Consider the following 26,932-nt stretch of genomic DNA (forward strand, 5'->3'; position numbering starts at 1 on the left):
TGCAAGTTTTAATTAGAAAGTGATGGCATTGATTATTTGGAAAACTTCTAAAAAACTGTGGATAAAAACTATACTAATTGACAGTAGGAAAACAAAGTCCTGTTTATAAGGTTAGAGAAAAACATTTCACCTGTAATAAAAGATCAGAGTACTGTACTAATAATATTGATAGTTGTTTGTAAGAAAATTATCCATTCACTAATTCTTCTCAATAAATATGTTTATAGGTAAATCATGAAAGACGTTTTAAATCTTAAATTGGCTTAAAAGATACATGTTTTTACCTTGTCAAATTCTCCTGTAACATTGATTATTAAAATAGCAGAGTTCACTAAAAATAGCTATTCTGGGGGAAAAAAGAGAGACTGTATAATGTAAATGTTACGCTTTAACTGTTGCTAGTACTGTTGATATAGTGAAATTAAGATCAAAACAATTGGCACTAATTTACCATACCCAACAGTAATTATTTTCAGATTAGAATCTTGTTCTATTTTTTTATACATATTTTTTAAAATATTGATAGGTTTCCTAAGCTATTCTATTTATTCTCTAGTTTGGCAACCATAGAATCTTACATGCGTTTGAAAAAGATAAATGTGATCATTCTGATAGCCACTCTTTAAAGTATGATGGAAATCTCACTTCCACCAATCATAAAACAGCATATATTTACCAGACCAGTGCATTAGAGACAGAGATACCAAAGAACTTAACAAGAGGTTGGCAGTAAGATGAACCATTGAGTAGGTAATATTTGTACGAGAAGGTATTCTATCCCTTTTTGATTTTGTTATATATCATATAATTATGGTACCTTTAAGATCTTAAATTGTTTCTTTATGTGGATTTTAATGAGTGGCATTATTGTGAGCTATCTGAAATGTAAATTAAAAATTTCTTGGGTTCTTTGCAACTGTATGGGTTAATTTTCTATTGTTGCATTTCAGAACAGAACAGTCAGCCACTGAGCAGTTCAGATATCAAGAGTATTGCTTCTAATTTGTACACAGAGAACAGATCTGACAGAAGTGGGAACAGGATAATACAAACTCTGGGACACACCAGTAGTTCTTACCATCCAGAGTCAATATCCACAGCTTCTGAGGGTGAAATACCCAGCAGTTCAGCTCTTACTGATTATTTTTCTGTGTTGACTTCAGTTCAAACCAGACAAAAGAATTTATCCCCTGGGTTCACCAATGTCATAGAAGCAGAAAGTACACATCCTTGGGATTCCTCACAAGCAACAGGTAAAGAATTTTTTTCCCTGAGCTTCAGAATCTTGTCTGGTATCAAGATAAAAACAAAATGTCACGATCAAACATTAAACGAGAATAAAGGGTTGGGATGGGTAAACGGAAAAAAATTCATTATTCTGACCAGCCAACAAGAGTTAAAAACACCATAAAGCATATCACAGTAATAAAAACATACATGTAATTAATAGCTGAGGCAAAAAAAATTAAAATGTCCATCATTAACAGATGGCATTCCTTAATGAAGGGGATCCAGAGCAGTCCTCTCCTAACAGTCCAAATGGAATGGGTAGACATCTTCGGGAAGAGGCAGTTTCTTAAATAACCTGGCCTCATGCGACGAAGGAATGTAAAGGTCACTCCCAGCCTCTTGAATTTATTTTTATTTATTATTGATTTTATGTAGCCACCCATTTCACATTTGTGACTCTAGGTGGCAACACATTGTTCAGCAAAACATTTAAAACCATAAAAACAAATAGCTATGAATATAAATAAAGATGCAGGAAAGTGCATTCAAAATCCTACATACCAGTGGTGGGTTACCGCCAGTACGCCTTGGTACGGACGTACCAGTGCCTGCTGGGAGCATCAGATACTGGTATGGTGCTTCGGAGGGCCAACCTACCTGCCGGCCGTCCTTACCTGTATTTGACCCATCTGGATCATTTGCACATGCGCACGGAGCGTATGGTGCCTGCGCGATGCTCCGCTGAGCAGCTGGAGCATCGCAGGTGGTAAGTACGCATGCACATGCAGCACGAGTGCACATGGTGGACGCCTGTTGCAGCGTACCGGTTGTGATGGCATCCGGAACCCACCACTGCTACATACCATACAACCAGTTGATCCTGGAAGCATACAGGCACCCAATACGGTTCACAGAGCAGAGGTGTAACATGTTCTGATGGTGAGGCATACATGATTGCTTGCAGCACTGCATTCTGTACCAGCTGCAGCTTCCAGATGCTCTTCAAGGGCAGCTCCAGGTAAACTGCATTGCAGTAGTCCAATAGTCCATCAGTCTGATTCCCAAATGATTCTAGGATACATAGAGAAACCCATACATATACGGTATTGCTATATCTATCTATCTATCTATCTATCTATCTATCTATCTATCTATCTATCTATCTATCTATCTATCTATCACCTACCTACCTACCTATCTACCTACCTACCATAGACCTGAAGATAAATAACTAGAAGAGATGAAAGAAAACATATATCCCAAATAGATTTCATTGTATCTGAAATAATTTTAATTTAGACTGGGAGATCTAGATGATTGCCATTTTCCTTATATGATGCTGTAATATATCTTCTGTTAACCATATTCTATACTTCATTGAATCCAGTTCTTGTGAGGAATCATAGAATCATAGGACTGGAAACTAAAGTGGGTTATAGGAATCAGGGAAATCAGGTACCTTGGAGACCAGACATCTCTAGCATGATCCACAGCTAAATTTAACTCCATCTGTTGTAGAAAATTAGGATCAAGCACACTTGTAATTCAATGGATCATGCTGTTTTTCCTGACGTTCTAGCATTGGAATGTTTTTATCTTATACTCTATTTTAACTGGATGGAATTTCACTGTGGTAATAATTTAGATTCTTCTCCTTTCCTTGTTATGGAACAATTGCTTATGGTTTCTTATTATACCCACTTTATGAATAAAATATAATTCCAAAGAAAGTCTAAACTGATTTTTTAATGTCAAAGTGTACTGTTTTTTCTTTCTTTCTCTCTATTGCGAAATTAGGGCTAAAATGAATGATACTATTAATCTTCTTGACAGTTTTCTCTTTAAAACTACAGTAAAGAGATACAGCAATCTTAAAACATTTTAAGATACTTATATCTAATCATTTAAACTTGGTATAAAATTAGTAAGAACATTAGGGGTTTTAGAATGTGAGTCTGAACATAGAATAAATTGAATTAAAATGTTAATAAAGTTCTGAGTGCTTGCAAATATGTGTGGAAATAGGACATGTCTCATCATTACATTTCGTACAATTATTTGAGTTTAATTATAATTAAAATAAATTTCTGAGGTAAAAAGTTGCATATGAATATGCCCATTTTCTGCAACCAGTGGATCAGATCCTCTTCATCACTATACCACAATCCACAAATTTCTTCTAGAAGGTTAGGAACTCACACAATAAGTTACCAGAGGCATCCAGTTCTGCTGATGGACTGAAATTAATTTGCATAATGTTATATATAGCCCAGTGATCTAAACTTGTATACTACAGCATATTGTCCAGTTCTTCAGGACAAGAAAAATTTACAGTTATTGAGAAAATGATTTGTGGGAAAAACACTTTCCCCCCAAAAATTAATAATTTGCATATTATGAAATAAAAAAGGACCTGAATTCATTTATTGACTTTCTACTTATCTAATGAAAAAGTGGTCTAAAACCTTACAACAGATGTATACATATAGACATATATGTACAGACATATAGTCATTTATTTGTCATAATAATTTTTAAAATGTATTTTTCAAGCTAAAGATATTCTCCCAGTTGAAATTAGTTTTTACCAATAGGTTATTCATTCTTCATGCTGGCAGCTGGTGTATCTAAATATTTACTATTGTTATTCAGATGCAGAAGATAGCCACTTGAAAAGCAGTTCTTATAAAGAGAACATTCCCACTTTTCAGAGAGATGGTGTATCTGTTTCAAGCCTATCAAAAAGAAATGAAGGTAGTACACTACGAACCGCAAGGGATGTCAGCAGTTTTGAAAGTGACACACGAACATCTGCTGTTGCCAATACTACCATCTCCAGCAATTCAGATTTTGCTCATTCTTTTCATATGAAAACTCCAGAAGAGATTGGCCCAGATTTGTCACCTGAAGACACTGATTTTACTGAAGGAATGCTTACACCTTCTCAGGCTCCTTCAAAAATAACAGGTAAAGGATAAAGTTTTCAGAGGACTGAATTTAGGTTTATTATTTTGAATAGCCAGTTTGATGTATTGGTTGAGTTCTAGTCCAGCTTAGACATGAAGCCAGCTAGATGACATTGGACCTGGCCCTCCCTCTCAGTCCTAGAAAACAGATAAGGGCAAAATACTTCCAAAAACAAACTTTGCCAAGAAAACTGCAGGATTTGCCCAGCTGGTTGCCAGCAGTCAAGAATAACTCAATGGCAATTTCTCCCCCTCCCAATTGTTTGTTTTGGGTTTGTGTAAAAGATAATACAAAAGTGATAGGATAAGATAAAACTCTCACAGAAACAGCAATTGCTGAGATTTCTATGCATTTTGAGATCTTACAGGTTCATATATTTTTTGTTGATCTACGGACCATAAGAAAGATGGATTTGGTTAATTCCTATAATTAATATGTGAAAGAAATTAAAAAAAACATTTTCTAATGATGAATTTGTTTAGATTACAGTGTAAGTATTAAAGTAGTTTGATTTTTAGCGAATTCCGTATTTCCTCAGCAGGAGAATATCACTGCTTGGTACATTTTTTGGGTGGAGGGGGAACAATGGAATGACCACAGGTGGGCAAAAAAGCAGGAGGAGTGGGAGCAATCTCTGACTTCCTGCCAACTTCCGCATTGATTTTGTTCGTGGGAACTTGGCAGGGATCTTTTGGCTCCCATCTTCCTTTGTACCATGCAATCTACTGGGAAATATAGTTGAAAGGCACAGTGGTACTGCAGCAGTCACATGTTTCCAAATTTCATTCCCACAGAAATTATGGATCTTGTAAATTAATCCATTTGAGTTATCTTGGTTATCTTGTTAACTCAATACCTTCCAGTTTTGCCCAATTGAAGGTAACAAACCAGCACAAGAGTTTTAGTGGTATATAGATAGATGCTGCTGTTTTTTATAGAACAGTCCTCAAGTATAGGGCAATTAAGATGAAAATGAATGGTGCTAATTTTCTTGGCAATAAGTGTGTTTGCTTACAGATTTGGACACATATTGGTCTGTTGTGAGAAAATATTATTTAATTATGGTGATAGAGTTTATCATAAGCAATCCAGTGATGCCAGAAATTGAGAGCCAATTAATGCTGATGTCAGTGGAAGTTTGTTAGGAACTTAAACAGTCCAATGCAAATTAAGAACAAAGCAAAATATTATGTCCCTAGAAACTGAGAGAATAGCAACTTGAAACTTACTGTGTGCATGGAAATACCTTCCAATCCTTTTTGACATGGAATGATGTATAACAAGGACATGTATTCATCCTACAATTCTACACCATTTTTATGTTTATTTATTTGTAACTCACCTTAATTATTATTACAAACAACTGAAGGAGGTTAACATATCCAACATAGCTTCGTCTTCCTGTTTTCCCCACAACAACAATCCTGAGTTGGGCTGAGAGAGAATGACTTTCATGGCTAAGGCAGGACTTGAACTCACAGTCTTCCTCTTTCTAGCCTGGTATCTTAACCACTAGATCTGGGGTCCCTAACTCCCAGGCTGCAGCCCACTATGGGCTGTGGCCTATTTGGAACTGGGCAGCGCGAGCAGCAGGCTGGCGCATACGAACATGTCCTTAGAATCCACATCTTGCCATGAAAGTTAAATAAAAAATAATTTATATGCTACCTGACTCCCAGCATCTCTGGTTAGGTTCAGTTTTTTTACCTGAATAAGAATCCAGAACCCTTTTCTTTAAAACAGACGCAGCAGCAGCAGCTGGTTCAGTATTCCCAAACACATGTGGAATAAACATAATTGCAAGGGAAGTTGAGAGCAATTTTTAACCAATTTTGTTGTATTTGTTTTGTACACTGACAATAAAGGCTATACTATAAACTTATTGATTTAAATATTCCAAAGGAAATTAAGAGCAAGTTTTTAATATGAAAATTGATAGAAAGTTTTCATGTACATATTTATGAGAAAATTAGGACTAAAATTAATTCCTTCCTATTCTGTTTCAGTTGAAGAGAATGGTCAGTCGCACAGCAGCAGCTCAAGTACAGAAGGCATTTTCTCCACTTATCACCTGAACAGCTTTTCCACTTCAGTTCTATCTGGCTTAGATGGGGAGAGGACATTACGAACCCCGAGAGATGTCAGTAATGCTCACGATGTAACACAAGGATCCATAGCCTGGCACAATGAAACCTCTAGTTCGTCAGGCCTTACTGGCTCTTCTTACCTGTTAACTCCGGTAGAAACAGATTTAACTCCTCAGATCACTGATTTCACTGAAAGAGCAAGCGCTCATTTTCAAGCTTCTTCAGAAAAAATAGGTAAGAATGAAAGACATTTGGTTTCAGTTTTCATTACACTACAGGAAATCCTCGACTTAGGACCACAATTGAGCCCTAAGTTCCTGTTGGTAAGTGAGATAGTTGATAAGTGAATTTTGCTCGATTTTATGACCTTTCTTGCCATCGTTGTTAAGTGAGTCACTGCAGTTGTTAAGTTAATAACATGGCTGCTAAGTGAATCTGGCTTCCCCATTGACTTTGCTTGTCAAAAAAAAGTCACAAAGGATGATCACATAATTCTGGGGAACTGCAGCCATCATAAATATGAACCAGTTGCCAATCATTTAGATTTTGATCATGTGACCATGGGAATGTTACAAAAACTGTCACAAATCACTTTTTTCAGTGCTGTTGTAACTTCTAATCATCACTAAATGAACTGTTGTAAGTCGAGGACCATCTGCATTATTGCTTGGCACTTGCAGACAGAGTCTTGCCTGGTCTTCTCCATGCAGCTAGAATTAATATTGTATATTCATATGATTTGCCACTGTTTTGAATCTTTTTTCCTAGGAAGAAAGAGCCACATAGAAAATCCTCTTACTTCTCCTAAATTCTCTTACTTCTCCCTTCCTTGTCCACATACTAATTACATAACATTTAGGGATAAGCCTTCTTGCTGCTTCTAGAAAACAAACCAGTAGCAAACTGGGAAGCCACAGTCAAAGTCATTAGCCTTGTAAAGGAGCTCTATTGGTTGGGCTCTTGCTGGTCACATGATCTGCCATGGATTCCTTCCTTGATGTTGCTACATTATTAGTGCCCATCAATCTCATCTCTTATCACAGCCTCTCCCCAAACATACTGTAGTTTTTTTCCAAAATTTGACTCTGGACCATTCATTTGGTTTTGCAATATTAAAGGAAATGTCAAATGTATATTCCTTCTTTCATCCTGCCATTGTAAGCTTAATATAGCAATGGGTAGGAAAGAAATCATGGCTAAAGGGCACTAGGAATTCAAGGTGAGAAAAAAAAGCTCGCCTATTTTCCCTAGTATTGAGGTAGATTTCATTCCACTTGTTTTAATGGAGCATGTATTGGAGTCTATATCAGAATCTCCTTTCTTTGTAGTTTAATAGGCAAGTGTTTTTATCCTCTATCGGTTGTATATGGTAAAATACAATAGATGTAGCAGTTCCAAAATTACAATGTAGTTCTATTTAAGTGAAGCTAAGATAAAAATGAGTCATGGTTATAATTCCTTTGGGTTCAAATCATTTAAAAATTATCATTATCATTAATTATCATTATTTTGAGAGATAACTATGTGGAAATATGTTATCTAATACATAGGAGAATCCTCAGGGCACACGGTAGGGTGGGAATATCATAGAAATGTGGGCTGATTTCTAGATTTGGATTATAGTAGATGGATAAAAATATGGCTATGGATATTTGTGAAAAGTTGGGATACTAGTTTCTTTAAATATGATATGTGTACAATTGTTTTAATGCATTTTTTATTTCTTGTGCAGAAAATTCCCAAGTTATATTTCACAGCTCAATTAGTAAAGTCAATTTATTAAAAAAAAGAGAACCATTTAATTTATAAAAAGCAGCTCCAGTTCTAGACCATATCAATAAAGTTCTTGAAAGTTGTTAGTTAGTAATAACATTTTCTTGGGGCATTAGTCCACATTTAGATAAAGTATATTCCAGAAGACTTTTCTCTTATGATGCAATTACAGTATTTGAGTAGTTCTGAAGAGATCTTCAGTAGTAAAAGATCTCACCTAGAAAAATATGGAGAAGTTGTTTTAAAAAAGATGACCTCAAATAAAAGATAAAGTGAAAACTTTTATTTTTGGGGGGGGGAAATATAATCCTTTAAATTAATTTCAGTAAGATTAAAGTAACAGAGTTGAAGTCTTACATTCTGCCATATGATAGCGGAACATAAAAATGAGCTCTAAATGAAAAAAAAAACTTGCTTTAGTTATAGTGTTCTAACTTGATTGTTCATTTCTTCGATAACATAGTAGTTATTCCCTGAAAAATCAATGTTTTCTGTTAGAGCTGCATGAGTGTAATTGTGGAAGCTTATCTGTGGTGTTCCTTTAGCATACGAACACAATGCCTTTAATATTTGACTATTATATTTCAGATGTAGGAAGCAGTGATCCACCAAGGAGCAGCTCAAATATAAAAACCAGATTTTCCCATTCTGATCAGGACAGTGCATCTGTTTCAGGCTCATCAGACAGAGATGATGAGATCACACTATCAACTTCAAGACAAGTCAAGAATGTTTTTAATATAACCCAAATATCCAGTTCTAAGAATGATAACATCACTAGCTCATTCAGTGTTGCTGATTCTTCTTATACAATTACACCAAAAGACGCCACAGAAATGAATTCATCATCATCTGGGAATAATGATTTCACTGAAGAAGCACTTACATATTCTGAGGCTCCATCAGAAACAACAGGTAAAAGAGAGGAATATCTCGTTATGCCAGATTTCACAGTAATTTTTAAGTTGGTTGATGTAAACCAGATTCTTGTGGGAAAAAGAATTAATAGCAATAGCAGTGGACTTATATACCGCTTCATAGGCCTTTCAGGTCTCTCTAAGCGGTTTACAGAGAGTCAGCATATTGCCCCCAACAATCTGGGTCCTCATTTTACCCACCTCGGAAGGATGGAAGGCTGAGTCAACCCTGAGCCGGTGAGATTTGAACCGCTGACCTGCTGATCTAGCAGTAGCCTGCAGTGCTGCATTTAACCACTGTGCCACCTTGGCTCTTAATTAATTAAAATAACAGCTTCTTTTCTAAGAATCCAATAATGGGGTTGTTATTAAAACATTTTAATAATGGGGACTTTGTAATTTATTTAATTCATAAACTAATTTATGAATGAAAATGCTTTGGCCTTTTTCTTACATTCTCTTTTCCAAATTTTACATTCTCTATTCTGATTGTTTTCTAGCATACGTTCAAGGCAATGTCAAATGTTACAACAATTTTACAGAACAATTTTTCCTAATCTGATAATATCCAGATATTTTAGAATATTTTAAATACATTTATAGAATATTATATATATTAGAACAATCATTTATCAGAATGTCACAAGGATGTTTTCTGCCCTTACATTCATGAGAAGTAGGACATGAAGGTCTTTAATGTGATGAGATCTAAAATTGAAACTATTATTAGAAAATTAATTAGTTTAATTATGACATGTTGACTGTGTAAAGTAGCCAGATTTAATATGAAATGCAATAGTAGAGCTTTCAATTATTTGGTAAACAGTAATACAGAAATGAAAATGAAATATTAATTTTTCAATTTTAAACAGTCCATAGAGTTGTGTAGGATGTCACAACATCCCTAACATCACGTGATCAATATTTGAGTAGCAGCAGTGTGTGTGTGTGTGTGTGTGTGTGTGTGTGTGTGTGTGTGTGTGTGTGTGTAGAGAGAGAGAGGGAGAGAGATCCCTGGTGATTTCCAACAAAGTCAACATGGGAAGCTGGACTCACATAATGATCACGTGATTCACTTAACTGCCATGATTCATTTAACAACTATGGCAAAAATGTTGTAAAATGAGGCACAACTCACTTAACAACTGTCTTCTTAGCAATGGAAATTCTGGCCCCAATGGTGATTATAACTTGAAGACCACCTGCACATCCAGATGAATCCAGTAGTGCTCCTTAACATTTATTTTATTTTTTTAAGTTGTATTTGAATGGAGACTGACATGACAACTGTATTGAAAAGTGTAGTAATAATATAAATAAAATTAGGCTACAATATAAACACACATACAAACAAGTAGTATACTCCCTTGAATGCACTGGAACTTCTCAACAAACAATGATTCTTATGCTAACATATACATTATATATTCCAGTAGTCTGAAATTCTAAAGCACGGGTGTCAAACTTGCAGCATTACGTTGCTGTTTTGTGACATTTCACAATGTTTTTTCCCTTTGCGGAGCTGGGGTGAGAATCACCTGTGCGTGATGCATCTCAGCCTGCGGGCCGCCAGTTTGACACCCCTGCTCTAATGCATAGAAATATCTAATAATTGCCTTTTCTTTTGCAGACACCAAAAGTAGGCCACATGCCTTGAGTAACTTTGATATAGAAAAGAAGGCCACTCAGACTGAGAATACGTTCTCTTCTACTGTGATCCAAGATGAGACCTTTGGATCTTTAACTAATCAGAGCAGATCCATAGACACAACGGAATTGTCAAGGTTTGATCTGAAAAATGCTAGTTCTTCTGTGATCATCCAGACATTGTCTGCCACATTGCAAAGTAGAAAAGAAAATCCCCCCTCTACTGAAACGGATTTCACAGAAACCCTAAAACAGTCTACTTCATCAAAAGCTTCAAGTTATCCATCTTCTACAAAAGATTTTTCAAGTGAGGTTTTTTTCATTCTTCTTATGGCCATGGTTATAAATCCACTAGAGACCAGTTTGTTAATTCATTCCCTGTAGGCTTTCCAAATTGCTCTTTTCTTTTCTCTTCCTATTTACATTTTTTTTAAGTCTACTTTCACTGATGTATACTACTGCAGACATGAAGCTTTCAAATGATAAGGTCTCATGCTTTTATCTGACAAAAATGTTCACATATGCTTTATTTATTATAGCAGTTTTATTGCCCATTGAAATTATATAATAATTGTATTTATTTCACACAAATACAAGCTCTTATAAATATATGGAAAACAAGATTGTGCTGTAAAATGATGTATTTAGAAGCAGCACATGCTGCTGATTAAAGATAAGGCCTTTTTTCAGCTGGGCAAGCATATGCCTTCCTTGTGTACCTCTTCGAATAGTCATTCATTGAAATGATTTAAGATGAAAATACATAATGCAGGTAGTCCTCGACTTACAGCCTGCCACTTAATGACTATTCGAAGCTACAACAGGCCCCAAAAAGGGAACTTAGGATCCAGATCTGAAGTTATGGTGATTGGCTGTTCCCCACAGTCATGTGACTGGACTTTTGGGCAGTTGGAAAGATGGCTACATTTACATTGGTTGGCAGCATCCCATAGTCACGTGACTGCATTGTATGATGGTTTTTGGAACACAATAACATATGTAACAAACCATTGGCTCATTTAATGACCATGACATTTGTATAACGGTGATTTTCTTAACAAATGGTTGTTAAGGAAACATAAAATCGGGTGAGTCACATGACTGATTTTACAACCATTATACCTTATGAATGTAATGGGCAGTCTCCATTAAGGTTGTAACTCGAGGACTTTCAATTCAGAATAAACTGGAAGGGACCTTAGAGATCTGCTAGTCCAACCCCCTGCTCAAGCAGTAGACCTTATACCATTTCAGACATGTGGCTGTCCAGTCTCCTCTTAAAAACTTGCAGTCATGAAGTACCCACAACTTTTGTTCAACTGATTGATTGTTCTCATAGTTAGGAAGTTTCTTCTCAATTCCAGGTTGCTTCTTTCCTTGATTAGTTTCCATCCGTTGTTTCTTGTCCTTCCCTCTGGTATTTTGGAGAATAAATTGACCCCCTCTTCTCTGTGGCAGCCCCTCAAATACTGGAATACAGTTATCATGTCAACCCTGGTCTTTCTTTTCTCTAGACTAGCCATATCCAAATCCTGCAACTCTTCTTATGTTTCCATTTTGTCTCAGGCCCTTAATCATCTTAGTTGCTCTTCTCTGCATTTTTTCCCAAAGTCTCAACATCTTTTTTATAATGTGACCAAAACTGGATGTAATATTCCAGGTGTGGCCTTACTAAGGTTTTATAAAGTGATACTGATATTTCAGCTTATAGTATAGGTACCTATAGCAGTGATGGCTAACCTTTTTGTTATCACGTGCTGAAAGTGCGCGTACGACAGTACACACATGCATGCCCATACCCATAATGCAATGCATGTGCGATACCCCCCCATGTATGCCCAGCCGCCCTGCGCATGTGTGGGTGACCCCCCCTGCTCCCCCTGCCCCTCATTTTGGGCCTATTGGGTCTTCCTGCAGCCTCCTGGGACCAAAAACAGGCTGCGGGGGACCTGCACCAATCCACGCTGCCCCTGCCCCCCCGCGCAACCTCCCGCACATACACGGCAGAGACCTGAAAATCAGCTGGCTGGTGGGAGACGCACGCACATGCGGAGCTGAGCTGGGGCAATGGCTTGCATGCCCACAGAGTGCCATAAGTTCATCACCACGGATCTATAGTATAAAATGTTATTAACTGTGATAAGTGACACTTGAATTGTTTCTGATTTTATGATAATACTGGAAAAAATTCAAATACTTAGTTATTGGTAACTATGTTCTCTATAAGATTCCATTTTTTAAAAAAAATGTGTCTCTTTATATGCAACTATAAACTAATTGAAAATAGTGATAGCAATGAAAAGCAAAAGTAACTTTGTGATGCACTCAGAGAGTTTAGAGTAGTGTTTAAAGTACTGGACCAAAAATCAGGTTACTGTGAGTTCTAGTCCTACTTGAGGCACAAAGGTAAATGGATGGCCTTGGGCCTGTCACTCTCTCTCTCAGCCCTAGGAAGCATGTAAGGTTAAAACACTTCCAAAAATATTCAAGGGCTAGTCCAGATAGTCAACAATGCCTTGAAACCACACATACAAAATATCCACCCAGAGAAGTTATTGGATGAATCAGATACCCTGTTTCCTTGAAAATGGGACCTCCCCGAATAATAAGCCCAATTGGGCTTTTGAACGCATGTGCTAAAATAAGCCTTTTCCCGAAAATAAGCCCTCCCTGAAAATATTGCAACACAGCAGCAGCCATGAAGTGACCATGCTCACCGCCTCCTGCACCTGAAAAATAATAAGACCTCCCCAAAAATAAGGCCAAGTCTTGTTTCAGAGGTCAAAAGAAAATAAGACCCTGTCTTATTTTCAGGGAAACACGATACTACATAAACACAAACCTCTCTTTATAACCATTATCTAGTAAAATACAGATGAACTAAACCTCACCTTTTTTACTAAGCTGTAATAAGATTAGCACAAAGTCACAATAAAAAATAGTTTTTAAAAAAAATCAAAGTGTATATAACAAGGATATAGGGATTATGCCTAGAAGTTTAATTCACAGCATGTCTCTCTGGACAGAGAATAATCATGCTGTGTTGAGTGAACTTCAAATCGCTGAGAGTCAGTTCTTTTATTATGCCCCTTAATTTGACTTATAGTGTTGGAACACATTGCACAAGTGGCGCTTATGAAATCTGAATTCTTAATCTTATTTAAGGCTCTACAGACCCTTTTCAAACCATTAAGGGATCCGAGGTGGGAAGAAGGTTTTCGATGGCTTCAACAGACAGTATCTATCTATCAACCACATTTGTTCATGGGGCAGAAAGGACTTTACGATCCCTGCCGGATAACAGCACGTCTGATGATGCAGCAAATAGCAACCCTTACAATCCCCAAACTTCCAAATCTTCAGGGGAAAGCTTGACTTTGTCTTCACAGCTTGAAACAGAAACGCATAATGTCTCACTAAGCAAAGTGCAATCTATTGGGCCTTCAACTGAGCATTCACTGGAATATTCCTCTGGAGTTACTACAGCCCTGTCACCAAATAATTCAGCAAGTAAGTTTGCTATATGGCTAAGAACAAAGGAAAAATGTAGATTGTAATCAATATGGTTTGTATTGTGCATGTCCAACATTGTAAATATGTGTACATACAACATATTGTACATACATTCAGCATATACTGTATAAATTGGCATGCATGTCTATTTCTATAGACATATCCAGTATGCAGAATCAAAATACTTACATTTGTGATGAACTATATCATTTGTTTGGATTTAGTTTGTGCAGAAGTAAATGTGTATGATAAGGGCAACCACAATACATTCTGAACCAATCAAATATAATTACTTTCAGTACAGTATTCCATTTCAAAATGCAAGGCTACAATTCTATTTCACTGTGCTTAATATTATAAATAACATGACGTACGATACTATTCCATTTTAAACATATGTGTCCAAATTACTATTTCAGCTACTGGAAGCACTGATAATTCAACTAGTGGGCCAAGAGTTCTGCCTTTTCACACGATCAGTACTGGTAGTTCAGCCCCATTCAGTGAAGGTGGAGAGCAAACTACACCACCTACAATTAACACTACAGTGATGGAAGAGACTGAAAGTGTCTCATCATATATGGAAACTTTTGACAGCACAAGATCAAAACCTTCCTTGTCCAAGACATACTCTAGAATGACACATTTCTCTCTAAAAGATTTGGATGTCTCTCGATCTTCAACTGAGGCTTTCCAAATACTTAGCTCATCAACTGATTCTTCTTCCAAAAGTGAACTTTCAGGTTAGTTTTCTATTATATTCTTTTGCCAGCATCAAAGCCAATTCCTATCTGGTTCCCCCCCCCTTAATATGTAAATGAACTGTGCTTTTCTTGGAGAATATTTTATTTGATGTATCTAAAAGTGAATCAGTAAAGCACCTGAATATATTTATGATTTTTTTTTTTACTTTCAGATATAACATTACTTGATGATGACATGTATTATTCCATTAGTAATTGACAGGGATAATAGGCACTGAGTTCCATATTGGTTATGTATATAATATTTAATACTTCTTTATGTTCTAGTTTGTGAATTCTTATCTTGAATTCTCTATAGTAAAATTCACATCGTCATGGCAGTGTCACATGACGTATCAGGACTTTTTCACCTTTCATTAAACTGGGCGTGGGTGTGACCAGAGTGTTTACGCATTCAGCCCGCGGGCCGGAAGTTTGACAGCCCTGCCTTAGACCATCATCTCTTTCATTTTTATTTTATGAATAGAAAGTTTATCTCAATAGTTAATTGTGCTTTGTTTCTTTTTCAGACGCTGGAACAGAATACCAGCTAATGAGTGGGACTGACTTTGGGACAGAAACCTCTGTTTCTCATACTGACAGCACATACACCTTAACTACCTTTGCCAAGGGTGGAGAAAGGACATTGCTGTCTCTTCCAAACAACAGCACATCATCTGACTTCTCAGGAAGTTCCACTTTCTCTGCGGAGATATCCAGCGCTTCCGAATTAGTTCAGTCTTTCTTTCCAAGTGACATGAATTTTTCTCAAAATTCAACAGAACCTTTGGCAGTTCATTCCCTGAAAACACCAGAGTATTCGTCTACAGTGAGTGAACCACACACAACTCAGTATTACTTAGAATCAGAATCTACATCCACTGACAGCTTGTCATTTTCATCTTCCTCTACAACAAGGCTGTCAGAGCAGGATTCACTTCCACCAGTTCACCCATCCACTTTGTTTTCCTCAGCCAAGTCTTCTGTCCCATCCTCTTTTTCTACATTCCCATTCCCATTATCATCATCTCCACCCACATCTCTAATGACATTTTCGCCCATGTCTCCATCCACAAAACCACCCACATCGCCTTTCTTTCCCTCTGTGTTGCCTTCACTTTCTTCAAAACCTTCATTGTTACAGCCTAGTGAAAGTCTTGAAACCAGTGTTTCTATGACTGAGCCTGAAGGAACAACTGGAGCAGAACTACACACGACAAGAAGTTCCCATGATGAAGACAACCATCTGACTACGGTGTATCCATTGGCGAACAACACTATTCTGATGGCAACTGGGACTTCTCTTCTGACTGAAATTACTGAACAGCCTGCCAACCATTCTTTGCCAAGAACCACTTCCCAAGAGGAAACTAAGGGACAGACACTTACTCTCCCAGGAATCAGTATTGAGAATGAATCCATTACAACTACCTCCTCACCCTATTTCCAAGAAGTGACTGCTACTTCTGAGCCAGCAAAAGCAACTACAGCTATACTGTTGCATACAATCCCTCAAAAGGATACTTTCCCTTCATCAACAGTAACCATGGGCAGAAAAACTACAGAAATAACACACACACCTGGAAGATTGCCTACTTCAGCATCAACCATGAATTATTTGTTCACTACAAAGCTTCAGAAAGTTCTGTTGCCCTCTCCTACTGATATATCTTCTTCCCCTGGAATTCCCACAAAAATGGTGGAAAAAAGTAGTATAACTACTGTGAAAACCACAGTGCCCAGGATTGTTATTACTTCTCCTCCTTACACCTTAACTTCTCAAAAAACCACCATTCAGTCTTTTCCTGCTTCACTGACTCCTTCCAGACCAGCCACAACTGTGAATCTAGTAAACACAAAGATATCTCCAACTGTCTATGGAAAAGGTATTTTTGTTTGCAAATGTTGGAAACAACATTGGCCTGAAAAATGAATTTAACTTGTGATAGATAATTGCATACTGCAATGGGAGCACTTTGCATAGATTAAAAAAAGTATTTGAATTTCATGGAGATCAGGGTAAGACATAAAGATGCCATATAGAATTAAAAGTTATTTGAAAATGGGGAAGGAAAATCTTTAAGCTATGAAAAGGCTAGACAAAAAATATGTGTAGGTCAATTTCTTAAAAACAATAGCAGCAAATATGCAAAGAAACACTTAAACATAATGATATGTAATGGTGGAAATGTTGATTCTCTTCTATAATCACAAAGACATATGCAATTTAATTAAGTGGAAGAAGGTGAAAAGAAATCTCAAAGTATATTATTTACCATACAGCAGCACAGTGGCTCAGCAGTTAAGAAGCTGTTAGGTTAGCAGGAGCTGAGGCGAGGAGCCAACATTCCAGGTTTGAGACCCAAGCACAGCATGACGGGGTGAGCTCCCATCCTCGCCTCACCTCCTACTAACCTAGCAGCTTGCAAATGTGAGTAGATAAATAGGTACCACTACAGTGGGAAGCACTCTGGGACATCATACTGGCCATATGACTATGGAAACATCTTCAGACAATGCTGGCTCAATGGTCTTAAATGGAGATGAGCACTACCCCCTATAGTCAGCAACAACCAGCAGAGTAAAATCCACAGGGACACCTTTTCAAAATTATCTATCATTCCTGAAAATAATTTTATTGTGTAAGTGCTCAAGTCTCCTAATAAATGTTTGCAATAGGCATTTGCAATTACAGAATTCACGTAATCACTAGGTAATCTGAAATCACAATTTTGAGTACTTGAGGGCTATTTCAAGTCAATTGTTTGAGAAGAGAACCTTTGTTTTTAACATCAAGTCACCAATAATATTACTAGATATCATAGACTAACTTCCAGACAATAAATGCCTATGATACCAAGTACAACTTGTGGTATCCCAATATTGGAGAAGCTGAAAGTAGTGCCACAACTAGCAAGGAAATCATTTGATAATTGTGCAAGGCTGCAAACAGGCCCAGCCCTTTCTTCTATAAATGATGTTAACTTTATCAGCTGTGGTCTATTGGCATAAAGATTTTTTTTGCTAGTGATTAATCCCTCTAAAGTTTTTTTTTCTATCTGGAGCTGGAAGAAGGCTAAGTCCTAAGCTGGCCTTTTGCTAGTTCTAAGGTAAGTAACCTATATCTCATTAGGTTCTGCCAGTCTCAATCCCTTAGATTGTGCCACAGAAATTCAGTGTCCTCTATACCATGAGTTTCTGGATGGCTGTATGTATGGTCCAGTCATTCACTTTGTCATAATTCAGCTGTTTCTCTGTCAACCCTGGAACAGAGTGCTTTCTATTGAAGACGTAGATGGTCATTCTGCAATGGCCATTTCACTCCTTTTTCTATCTTCTGTTTCAGATGTAGATGAATGCCTGCCGAATCCTTGTCCATCTATGTCTACGTGCACTCATGTGCAAGGTTCATTCCAATGCATTTGTCCCTTGGGCTATCAGATGGAAAAGGGGAAATGTAACTTGGGTAAGAGCTAAGGAGCAAAATAATATTAACTAAAATATTGTCATTGTAAAAAAAAAATTTTTAACCAAAAATGTATTTAGCCCTAACCCTAACTTCATTTTGCTGATTAGTGACCTTAATTTGACCCTCTATTTCCTATTACATTACCATATATATTAGACTTCTGATATTGTCAGTTTGATTATATAATAGTCAGGAGAATTCTTGGCAGTCCAATTGACTTTGAACTTCAGAAAGGGGATAAGAGTCTTCTTAGTCAATCTAAGAAGGGAATGCAAACGATCATGGCCATAGACTATGGACTTCGATTCTTTGCTGATTCTAGACCTCTCCATGTATTTATAGCAAAATCATTCTATCTCAAAAACCTTTTATCCACACAATTCTTAACCAAGTTTTTTTTCTAGTTTCCCTTCATTCCTTACCCCATAGATTATCACCTCCCCCTCCCCACCCCAATGCCGATAGTCTGTCCAACCTTAATTATTTGGCCTCTCTAGTAACCTTCTCACACTAAAGCACCCTCCCAGAATTTTAATTCCTAGACTTTGGGGGAATTTGGACAATTGAAATCCACATCCTCGTAGGTCACCCAGGTTGCATCAGGCTGCTCTTGCCTTAATGTCCTTCCACCAGTCCATGGAATATTTTTTTAAAAATCCATACTAGTGGCTTTTTTTTTCTTGTGGCTGTGAAAAGTATCTTTTTTTGCTGTTGGGAGAGCAGCTGGGAATTTTGCAAGGGGGAAAATACCATTAGAAGGAAAAGGTAGTAACTGCCAGGAGTGCCCAATGGGCCATAAGGCAGTTTAGAAGTCAAAATAATGAGATGATATCCACTCTTGGTTGTATCCTTCTATAGATGATTTCTATGTCTTTGCATCTTTTTTACAAATGCAGCTTAGCCCATAAATTCAAAACTCTGACTTGTATATCAAAAGTCATGTTTCTACCTTATTTTGCAAAGAAAAGGCATAAGAGTGAATATGTCTGTATGCATGAGGGAAAGAGAGGTGGGGGGTCTAGTCTTAGTCTTAGCTAACAAGTTGTTCTCTCATCCACAGTAAGGACATTTGTTGGTCACTTTCCACTAACGTTTAACACAACTGGAGGGACATATGCAGAACTACATCAAATTGAAGGAGTTATCATAAACCTGGTAAGTGTAATAATCCTCCTTTAAATATTTTTTTTCATAATGACAACTGGTGAGGCTACTTTTGGAAATTTTAATAAAATATCCTGATGCTCTCAGTCTTCAGAGAGAAAGGCAAGAAATGGGCAAACTATAAGAGGGCAACTTTATGCCATTGCCAGTTGGGTGGGCTGCATGATATCCTGGGTAAGTCTTGGGTTCAAGGCATAATTGCCAAACTTAGAATTCTTGGTTGAACATTTTTCCCTTTGTTTTCAGCTGAATGAATCCCTTTCAGCATTTCCTGGTTATTATACTTCAACTGTTAAAGCCTCAAGGTAAGGAGCATATCACAGTGAAAGAACTGGGGTATAATTTTATATCTTTCTCCCTTCCTTCTTGATACGGCTGGTGTTTGTGTGTATGTGCGCATGCACACACATTAGGGCTTATTTTCCTATTAGGTCTTAATTTTGGGAACACATGGTACTAAATGCATCTGTCTGTCTGACTAACTTAATTGGGGCTTATTTTGGGAATGGGCTTATATTACAAGCATTCTGAAAAATGCTAGGGCTTATTTTCCAGTTGGGTCTTATTTTGGGGAAAACATGGTATATATCACATATATGTGATATATGTGTGTGTGAGCATGTGTGTTTATGTGTATACACACAGACACACACACATAGACACACTTTATTGCCAAAAGTGTTCGCTCACCCATCCACATAATCAGAAGTAGTTGTGAGCGAATACTTTTGGCAATATAGTGTATGTGCTTTCTTTATCTATCTATCTATCTATCTATCTATCTATCTATCTATCTATCTATCTATCTATCTATCTATCTATCTATCTATCTATCTATCTATCTATCTACTTTCTGGAATGTTGTGCCTATAGAAAAAACGTCTCCCATTCTTGGGAAGCCCAGAAATAGGACACTTCCCAAGAAATGGACACTTTTTTCTGTGGGCACAACATTCCAATGGTCCGACTTAAAATTCTGTGTTATGTTTCCACAATTGGAGGAAGAGCAGGTAACTTTAAATGGCTCACTCTCTTTTCAGGCAGGAAGGTACTGTCCAAATATCCATCCTGAGCACCTTTTCCATGGCTTCCAACATCACCTTTTCTGAAGTAATTGGCACAGTGCAAAGCCGGATCCAAGCCTGCAAAGCTCCCACCCTACCTTGCCAATTCATCTCTAACTTGACCCAACTCTATAGAGGTAAATATTGCAGAGTTTCTAAGAAAAGAAAAGTGTTTTGAAATGAGTTTATTTACAACAAACAAAAACATTTTCTTCATAGCTGTCTTGGTTGAAGTTGGAAATGTCTCAAAACCTCTGCAGTGTTTCTCAACCTTGACATCTTTAAGATGGTTGAACTTCACTTCCCAGACCTCCCCAGCCTAGTGTATCCTTAACCCGTGCTGGCTGCGAATTCTGGGAGTTGAAATCCACTCGTCTTGAAGTTTGAAGGTTAAGAACCATTGCTCTAGAGGCTGGAATGCAAAGATTGAGTCTGTTTTGACATGTGTAATTTGTCTCATTATAAAAAAATACTCTATACATGGGAAGACTTTTTATCTCAGAGATACAACATTTGAGCTGGTCCAAATGACCTGAGCACAGTTCTGAGAATCAAATAACAGGAGGATGCATTTAAAACAAAAAGAAAAAGATAGCAGTTATAAAGACATTGCGATTAGTTAGTTTTTTCAAGAGTGTTAATCTATTGGTGGAGATCCACAGTCTATTAAAGTACTACTGTAATCACACAATTGCCCTTGAGATACTTTATGAAAAGGTTTAGTCTGCTTGGCACCTCATGAAAGGCATGCAGAAAAAACACACAAGTCAGAAAAAAACAAAAACCCCAAATACCAATGTAGAAAATTGCCAAGGTAGAGAGCTGAAAATCCCACATCTTTAGCAAGAGTTTTTCCTCATGGGGTGTATATAATATAATAATAAAAATTAAAAGCAGAGAGGCTTAACATTTCCATTCTCTAAAAGTAACCAAATTGGCATTGTGTGCTAAATTTTACCCCGAAATTCAGCAACTCTACGAAGAGCGAAGAACTCAGAAAAAGTGTTAATGGAGAACAAGTTCATTTCAGTTAAGCTCCTTATTTAAATGCCTATTTTGCTTGGCAGCAGAGTCAGTATATTCTTACAGTTGCTTTTATTTGGATAGGACTCTTAGTCGCGTACAGTTTAGATGAAGACAAGAAGACACTTTGGGACATCAAAAATTCTGCCCTCCCAGCTGTGATTTTAGCTTTATTGGTATTACTCGAAAGAAAACAAGATGATTTTTATTTTAATTTTTTTCTTTGAGAGATGAAGAAGTATAATTTTTCTTGGTCCTTTACCTTGACATCTCAGAAAGGAAGCTAAGTACAGAAACAAGTAAAAGTTGTAATTTGCAAGGCAGGAATCCAGTAAAGGTGCTTTTCCCCCCCCCTTCCCAAGCAAAGTGATAACACTGTAAATGTATTATTCCCTCCCCCTCTCTCTTTCTCTCTTTTTAGTTGGTGGTCTATGTAAACATAAAGATCCGGAATGTGACAAAGGGACTTCTGTGTGTGTAGACTTGGATGGCATTGCCGTTTGCCAGTGCAAACTTGGATATTTCAAATATAACAAACTGGATCATTCATGCAGAGGTATTGTGCTTTACACAGCTAGGTGGCTGGGACTGGTCTTTTTAATCTTTTGGTTCCAGTTCAAAGGATTTTATGCAGATCAACACAATTCCTTGCCTTTCTATGCATGCTAAGGAACTCTGCTCTCTGAAAAAGTATTAAGAGCTTACTGGGTTTCTCGGTCTTTTATTTAACTAGAGTGGAGATATTGGGAATATTGTCTTATACCCACTCTCTGTGAAGCAATCATACGTATTATCTTTTTGCACAGCCAGAAAAATAAATAAAATAAAAGGGAGCAGGCCAGGGAGGAGTCCACTACACCCGTAATTAAAATTAAAATTTTAGATAGTACATTGTGCAGTTATTTCTGTCTTTGTTTTGTCTGATTTCCTAGGGAAGTAAAAAAAAAGTTAATTGATCTTCATTCTCAGGTCTTTATGTTGTCTGAAAAGTATGAAGAGAAGAGAATTCTTTATTGGACAAGTGTGATTGGACACACAAGGAATTTGTCTTTGGTGCATATACTCTCAGAGACAAATCTCTTGTTTGTCCAATCATTGTTTCTGGGCCCCAAACAAAGTGGATAATCCACAAGTGGAGGCAATGCCATTTACTGAAGCTCCTATCAGGATAAGTTCCATTTGCTGCAAAACAAAATTTTACGCTCTGTGCATCTTCAGGGACATTCAATTCTATGCTGACTGAACCATAATATAGATAAATTTTCAAATGTTATCTAGATTTCAGTAATGTGACCCCATTCTTTATTTGCAATTGTAGCCATAGCAATCTCTTCTATTAATCTGAATTTCAAACAAAAACAGAAAATCAGGAAAAATGCATATTTGTGAGATATTGCAATGAAATTGGATCTAATCCAGTCTGTTAGGGAAGACATTTTTGTGGGCTCCATTAAAAATATTTTTATGGGCTCTAAGAATACTTCGTAGAACTCATTGATTACTCATATAAACACTCACAGAAATGCAGTCTAAAATAAATATTCCAGATCAGTGTTTCTCAAGCTTGGTAACTTTAAGATGTGAGGACTTTAGCTCCCAGAATTCCCTAGGCAGCCTCCATGCTAGCCAAGAAATTCTGGGAGTTGGAGTCCACACATCTTAAAGTTACCAAGCTTGAGAAACACTGATCTAGATTATAGATTTTGATTGGGTGTACAAATCAAGCAAAGCCAGGTTTTTGTAAGTCTGATTTGTTAAATAAACTATAATTGAGTTTGGATATTATATGAGTGTAATCTACAGTTAGCTTCACAGTCCAAGACTGGTGGAAACTTCATAATTCAAGTACTGACCCAGGATCTAAAAATTATTGAGGTAGTTTCTGAGAATATAGGCAGTTCCATGCAGGGTAGGATTTTGTTTTGTTCTGGTTTTTTTTTTGAAAAATCAGGGTATTCATGTCTGAAAAATTCAATATTTCCAGATATCAATGTAGTCTTTCAAGTAGTGAACCTCTGAGGCTCCAATCACAATTGGTATAACAATAGATTTCATTTTCTATACATGTTCAACTTTGATGTGCAAGTCCTAGTATTTTGGTTTTTTTAAAACTTTCCAATCCTTAATCCTTGCATGGGGGAGTATAGCAACATCAATGCACTAGATTTTCTTCTTTCCAATGACTGTTCTACAAGGCATATTATGAACAAGATGCCTGTGTGTTTGGATCTTAGATTCACATAAGACCTTAACCCACTCATTTTCCAAAACCTTCTCAACTTAGCAATAGCAATAGCAATAGCAGTTAGACTTATATACCGCTTCATAGGGCTTTCAGCCCTCTCTAAGCGGTTTACAGAGTCAGCATATTGCCCCCACAGTCTGGGTCCTCATTTCACCCACCTCGGAAGGATGGAAGGCTGAGTCAACCTTGAGCTGGTGAGATTTGAACCGCCGAACTGCAGATAGCAGTCAGTTGAAGTGGCCTGCAGCACTGTACTCTAACCACTGCGCCACCTCAGCTCTTGATGGTCCCAGTAGGTTTTACTATATTTATTGTAAACGTGTGGGTTGTTGTTGTGAGGGAATTGACACGCAGGAGCCATGTGCAAGACAGATCTTTATTAGTACCAGATGACAAGCGATTCAAACGTTCCCTGCAACTGTCAGGGTATTTATACTAGCACTCAGACCAACTGTCAAAACGACCAACCAATCAGGTCGCAGCTGGTATTTGCATATTGAATATGCAACACTCCTTCCCCCCAGTTCTAAAGACCAAATGACCAGCCAATCACGTCGCAGCTGGTATTTGCATATTCAATCTCTCTCCTTCCCCCCAGTTCTGCTGTTTCAAGATGGTGGTGAGTCCTTCGTAGCTAAATTTTAGAACCAGGAAAAAAAACCAGGTCCTTTGGAATCTTTGCAGCAGGGAGGCTCGAGAAGCAAGCGGTGGCCTTTGCAGCGGAAGGAGGCTCTCGTGCAGCAGGCAGGCTTCTGAGTGGCTAGAGGCTTCTGATCGGCTATAGTTGCTCTAGAGTTGCTCCTTGGGAGGCAGGCAGCTTTGTAAGGTAGAGCAGCGGTTGGGCTCCTTGGGAGGCACAGCGGAGGCAAGTGGATTGCACAGGAGCGGACGTGCTCATGGTGTAGAGGACAGTCTGGTGTATGTTGTGAGTGTGCTAGCGTTGGAGAGGCTTTAGACAGGCTGAGAGAGCGTAGCCGGTGGTGCTAGGTGGCAGCTTGGAGAACGAGGCTTTTGTTGAACGCAGCGGTTGGAACGAGGCGGTTGGAGTGCCGTAGGAACAGCTGGTGGCAGGCAGGCAGGCAGGCACAGCTGGCGCAGTTTAGCCATCACGGTCCATAGCTCGTCCCTGAGTAGCGGCGGCTGCTCCAGTCGAGGTTAAGCGTAGGAAGCCCGTCCCTCGGACGGATGGAGGCCACGCCTGGAGCTTACTGAGGTTGGCTACAACCGGAGGCTGCTGTTGATGTCGCTTGCTGGCCATAGCGGCGGCCCTGACAGGCCCTCAATGTAGGAAAGAAAATTTTTTTTTTCCTGCGTTCACGTTGGCTGATGTTGTTAGGCTCTGCGGGAATCGCATATCAATCCCACCCTCGTCGCCAGTATTGTAATCTCGTGTGGGTTGTTGTTGTGAGGGAATTGACACGCAGGAGCCATGTGCAAGACAGATCTTTATTAGTACCAGATGACAAGCGATTCAAACGTTCCCTGCAACTGTCAGGGTATTTATACTAGCACTCAGACCAACTGTCAAAACGACCAACCAATCAGGTCGCAGCTGGTATTTGCATATTGAATATGCAACAATATTCAAATCCAAACCTCTGGCAAAGTTTCCAATGAATAATTCTGGCAACTTGGTCATGATGCTGTAGATAGGATTTTGCAAATATCATTAAAGAGCGTGAGCTTTTGTGAGCTGTAGGTAGCAGAAAGGCTAGATAAAGTTGTTAGTTTGAAAGGGTGCTACCAGAGTCCTCTTAATTGATCTATTATGATAGACTAATTTGAGTCTCTTACTCCAGTGGGTTGTGGTAATTTCTCCAACGAATGACTCTACTGTACAAAATTCATTTAGGAACTAAATGAATTTTGCCATCAGTGCAGTGATGGGTTCCACTGGTCCAGACCGGTTCGGACAAACAGGTAGTGTTTTGGCGGCCTGGGTCGCTGGAACCGGGAGCAACTCAGGCCTGCCATGCCCCCGAACCGGTTCTCTGGGCGGAGCCATAGGCACCGCCATCTTGTTTTTCGCTTCTGCGCATGCGCAGAACAATTTTTATTGCACTGTGCATGCGTACGCAGCGCACACCAAGTGTGAGTGTGTGCACAGCATGCCCACCAGCAAACTAGCAATAGTGCCTGCCAGAAACCATCCCTGCATCAGTGCCAATAGAAGAAAACAATCTGTAGCTCACAGCTGAACTGTGGAGTCCCTGATGCTCTCTGAGCTTGTATTTTTTGCTTGCACACATTTCATTACCCAATTTCACCATCAATGTTCGGAATGATCAGAAGAAAAAACAAATGAAATGGAAAGCATCTGTTTAGTCACATAGTGCTGAGAATATCTGTAGCTCAGGGTTGAAATGAGGGATCTTTGGTGCTTGGCTGTTTTTCTTGCAGATGTTTCATTATCCAAAATAAGTAACATCATCAGTGCATCATTAATGAAATGTGTACCAGAAAGCAACCAAGCTGAGGGAGCACCAAAGGCCACATAGTCATAACTGTACTTAGCTACTTAATTGGGAAATGTAATAATTATCTGATTGGATTCTGTTCTTCTCATTGATTTATTTCAGTCTGCCTTAGTGCTTCCAGATTTCCTTGTCAAATGTTGGCCATTCTGATAGGTGCCTATATCTCAAATGACATTTTTACCATTGAAAAACTGAGCAAAGATATGAGTCTGGGCCATGTATCTATTTTAGCTATGTTTATTTCCTACATATAATTTATGTTTATTTCCTACGTATAATGTATCTATGTTTATTTCCTACGTATAATTATCCAAACTGCTTTTCTCCCTGCAAATAGAGGTTTTAGGTCTTCAAACCTCTTTCTCCCTCCCCTCATATGAAGTTTGGAGTTGAGCTGAACTCCTGTTGACTTTGTAATATATTTTTCTCTACTGAGTCTTCAATCACAGCCACTATGTGGAACAATACTGACCTCTACTGGTCAGTTGGTTTAAATACATTTAACTACCAACTGACCTTTATTTACATATATAAAAGTCCATCACCTTTTTACCTTCTTAATGATCTTAAACCATCCTTATATTGTATTCTCTAAGAGCCACTGTTGGGAATT

The 26,932-nt window shown here is 38.0% G+C and overlaps 1 protein-coding gene across 1 annotated transcript in view; it reads left to right on the forward strand.

Annotated features, from left to right (window-relative positions):
• The window catches only part of HEG1 (heart development protein with EGF like domains 1), an 80,019-nt gene that overhangs the window by 43,046 nt on the left and 10,041 nt on the right, over positions 1–26,932 (forward strand). Inside the window, exons 7-19 of the mRNA XM_014059132.2 lie at positions 951–1,253; positions 3,883–4,197; positions 6,204–6,518; positions 8,646–8,972; positions 10,605–10,928; positions 13,787–14,131; positions 14,554–14,877; positions 15,408–16,763; positions 18,224–18,343; positions 19,407–19,501; positions 19,757–19,815; positions 20,551–20,711; positions 22,019–22,153. Of these exons, the coding sequence (XP_013914607.2) occupies positions 951–1,253; positions 3,883–4,197; positions 6,204–6,518; positions 8,646–8,972; positions 10,605–10,928; positions 13,787–14,131; positions 14,554–14,877; positions 15,408–16,763; positions 18,224–18,343; positions 19,407–19,501; positions 19,757–19,815; positions 20,551–20,711; positions 22,019–22,153 (4,179 nt within the window). The remainder of the gene's footprint in view (positions 1–950; positions 1,254–3,882; positions 4,198–6,203; positions 6,519–8,645; positions 8,973–10,604; positions 10,929–13,786; positions 14,132–14,553; positions 14,878–15,407; positions 16,764–18,223; positions 18,344–19,406; positions 19,502–19,756; positions 19,816–20,550; positions 20,712–22,018; positions 22,154–26,932) is intronic.

The sequence above is a fragment of the Thamnophis sirtalis genome, unplaced genomic scaffold (genome assembly GCF_051295495.1).
Source record: "Thamnophis sirtalis isolate CommonGarterSnake01/CBP01778 unplaced genomic scaffold, rThaSir2_p1.2 scaffold_1, whole genome shotgun sequence".
Lineage (NCBI taxonomy): Eukaryota > Metazoa > Chordata > Lepidosauria > Squamata > Natricidae > Thamnophis > Thamnophis sirtalis.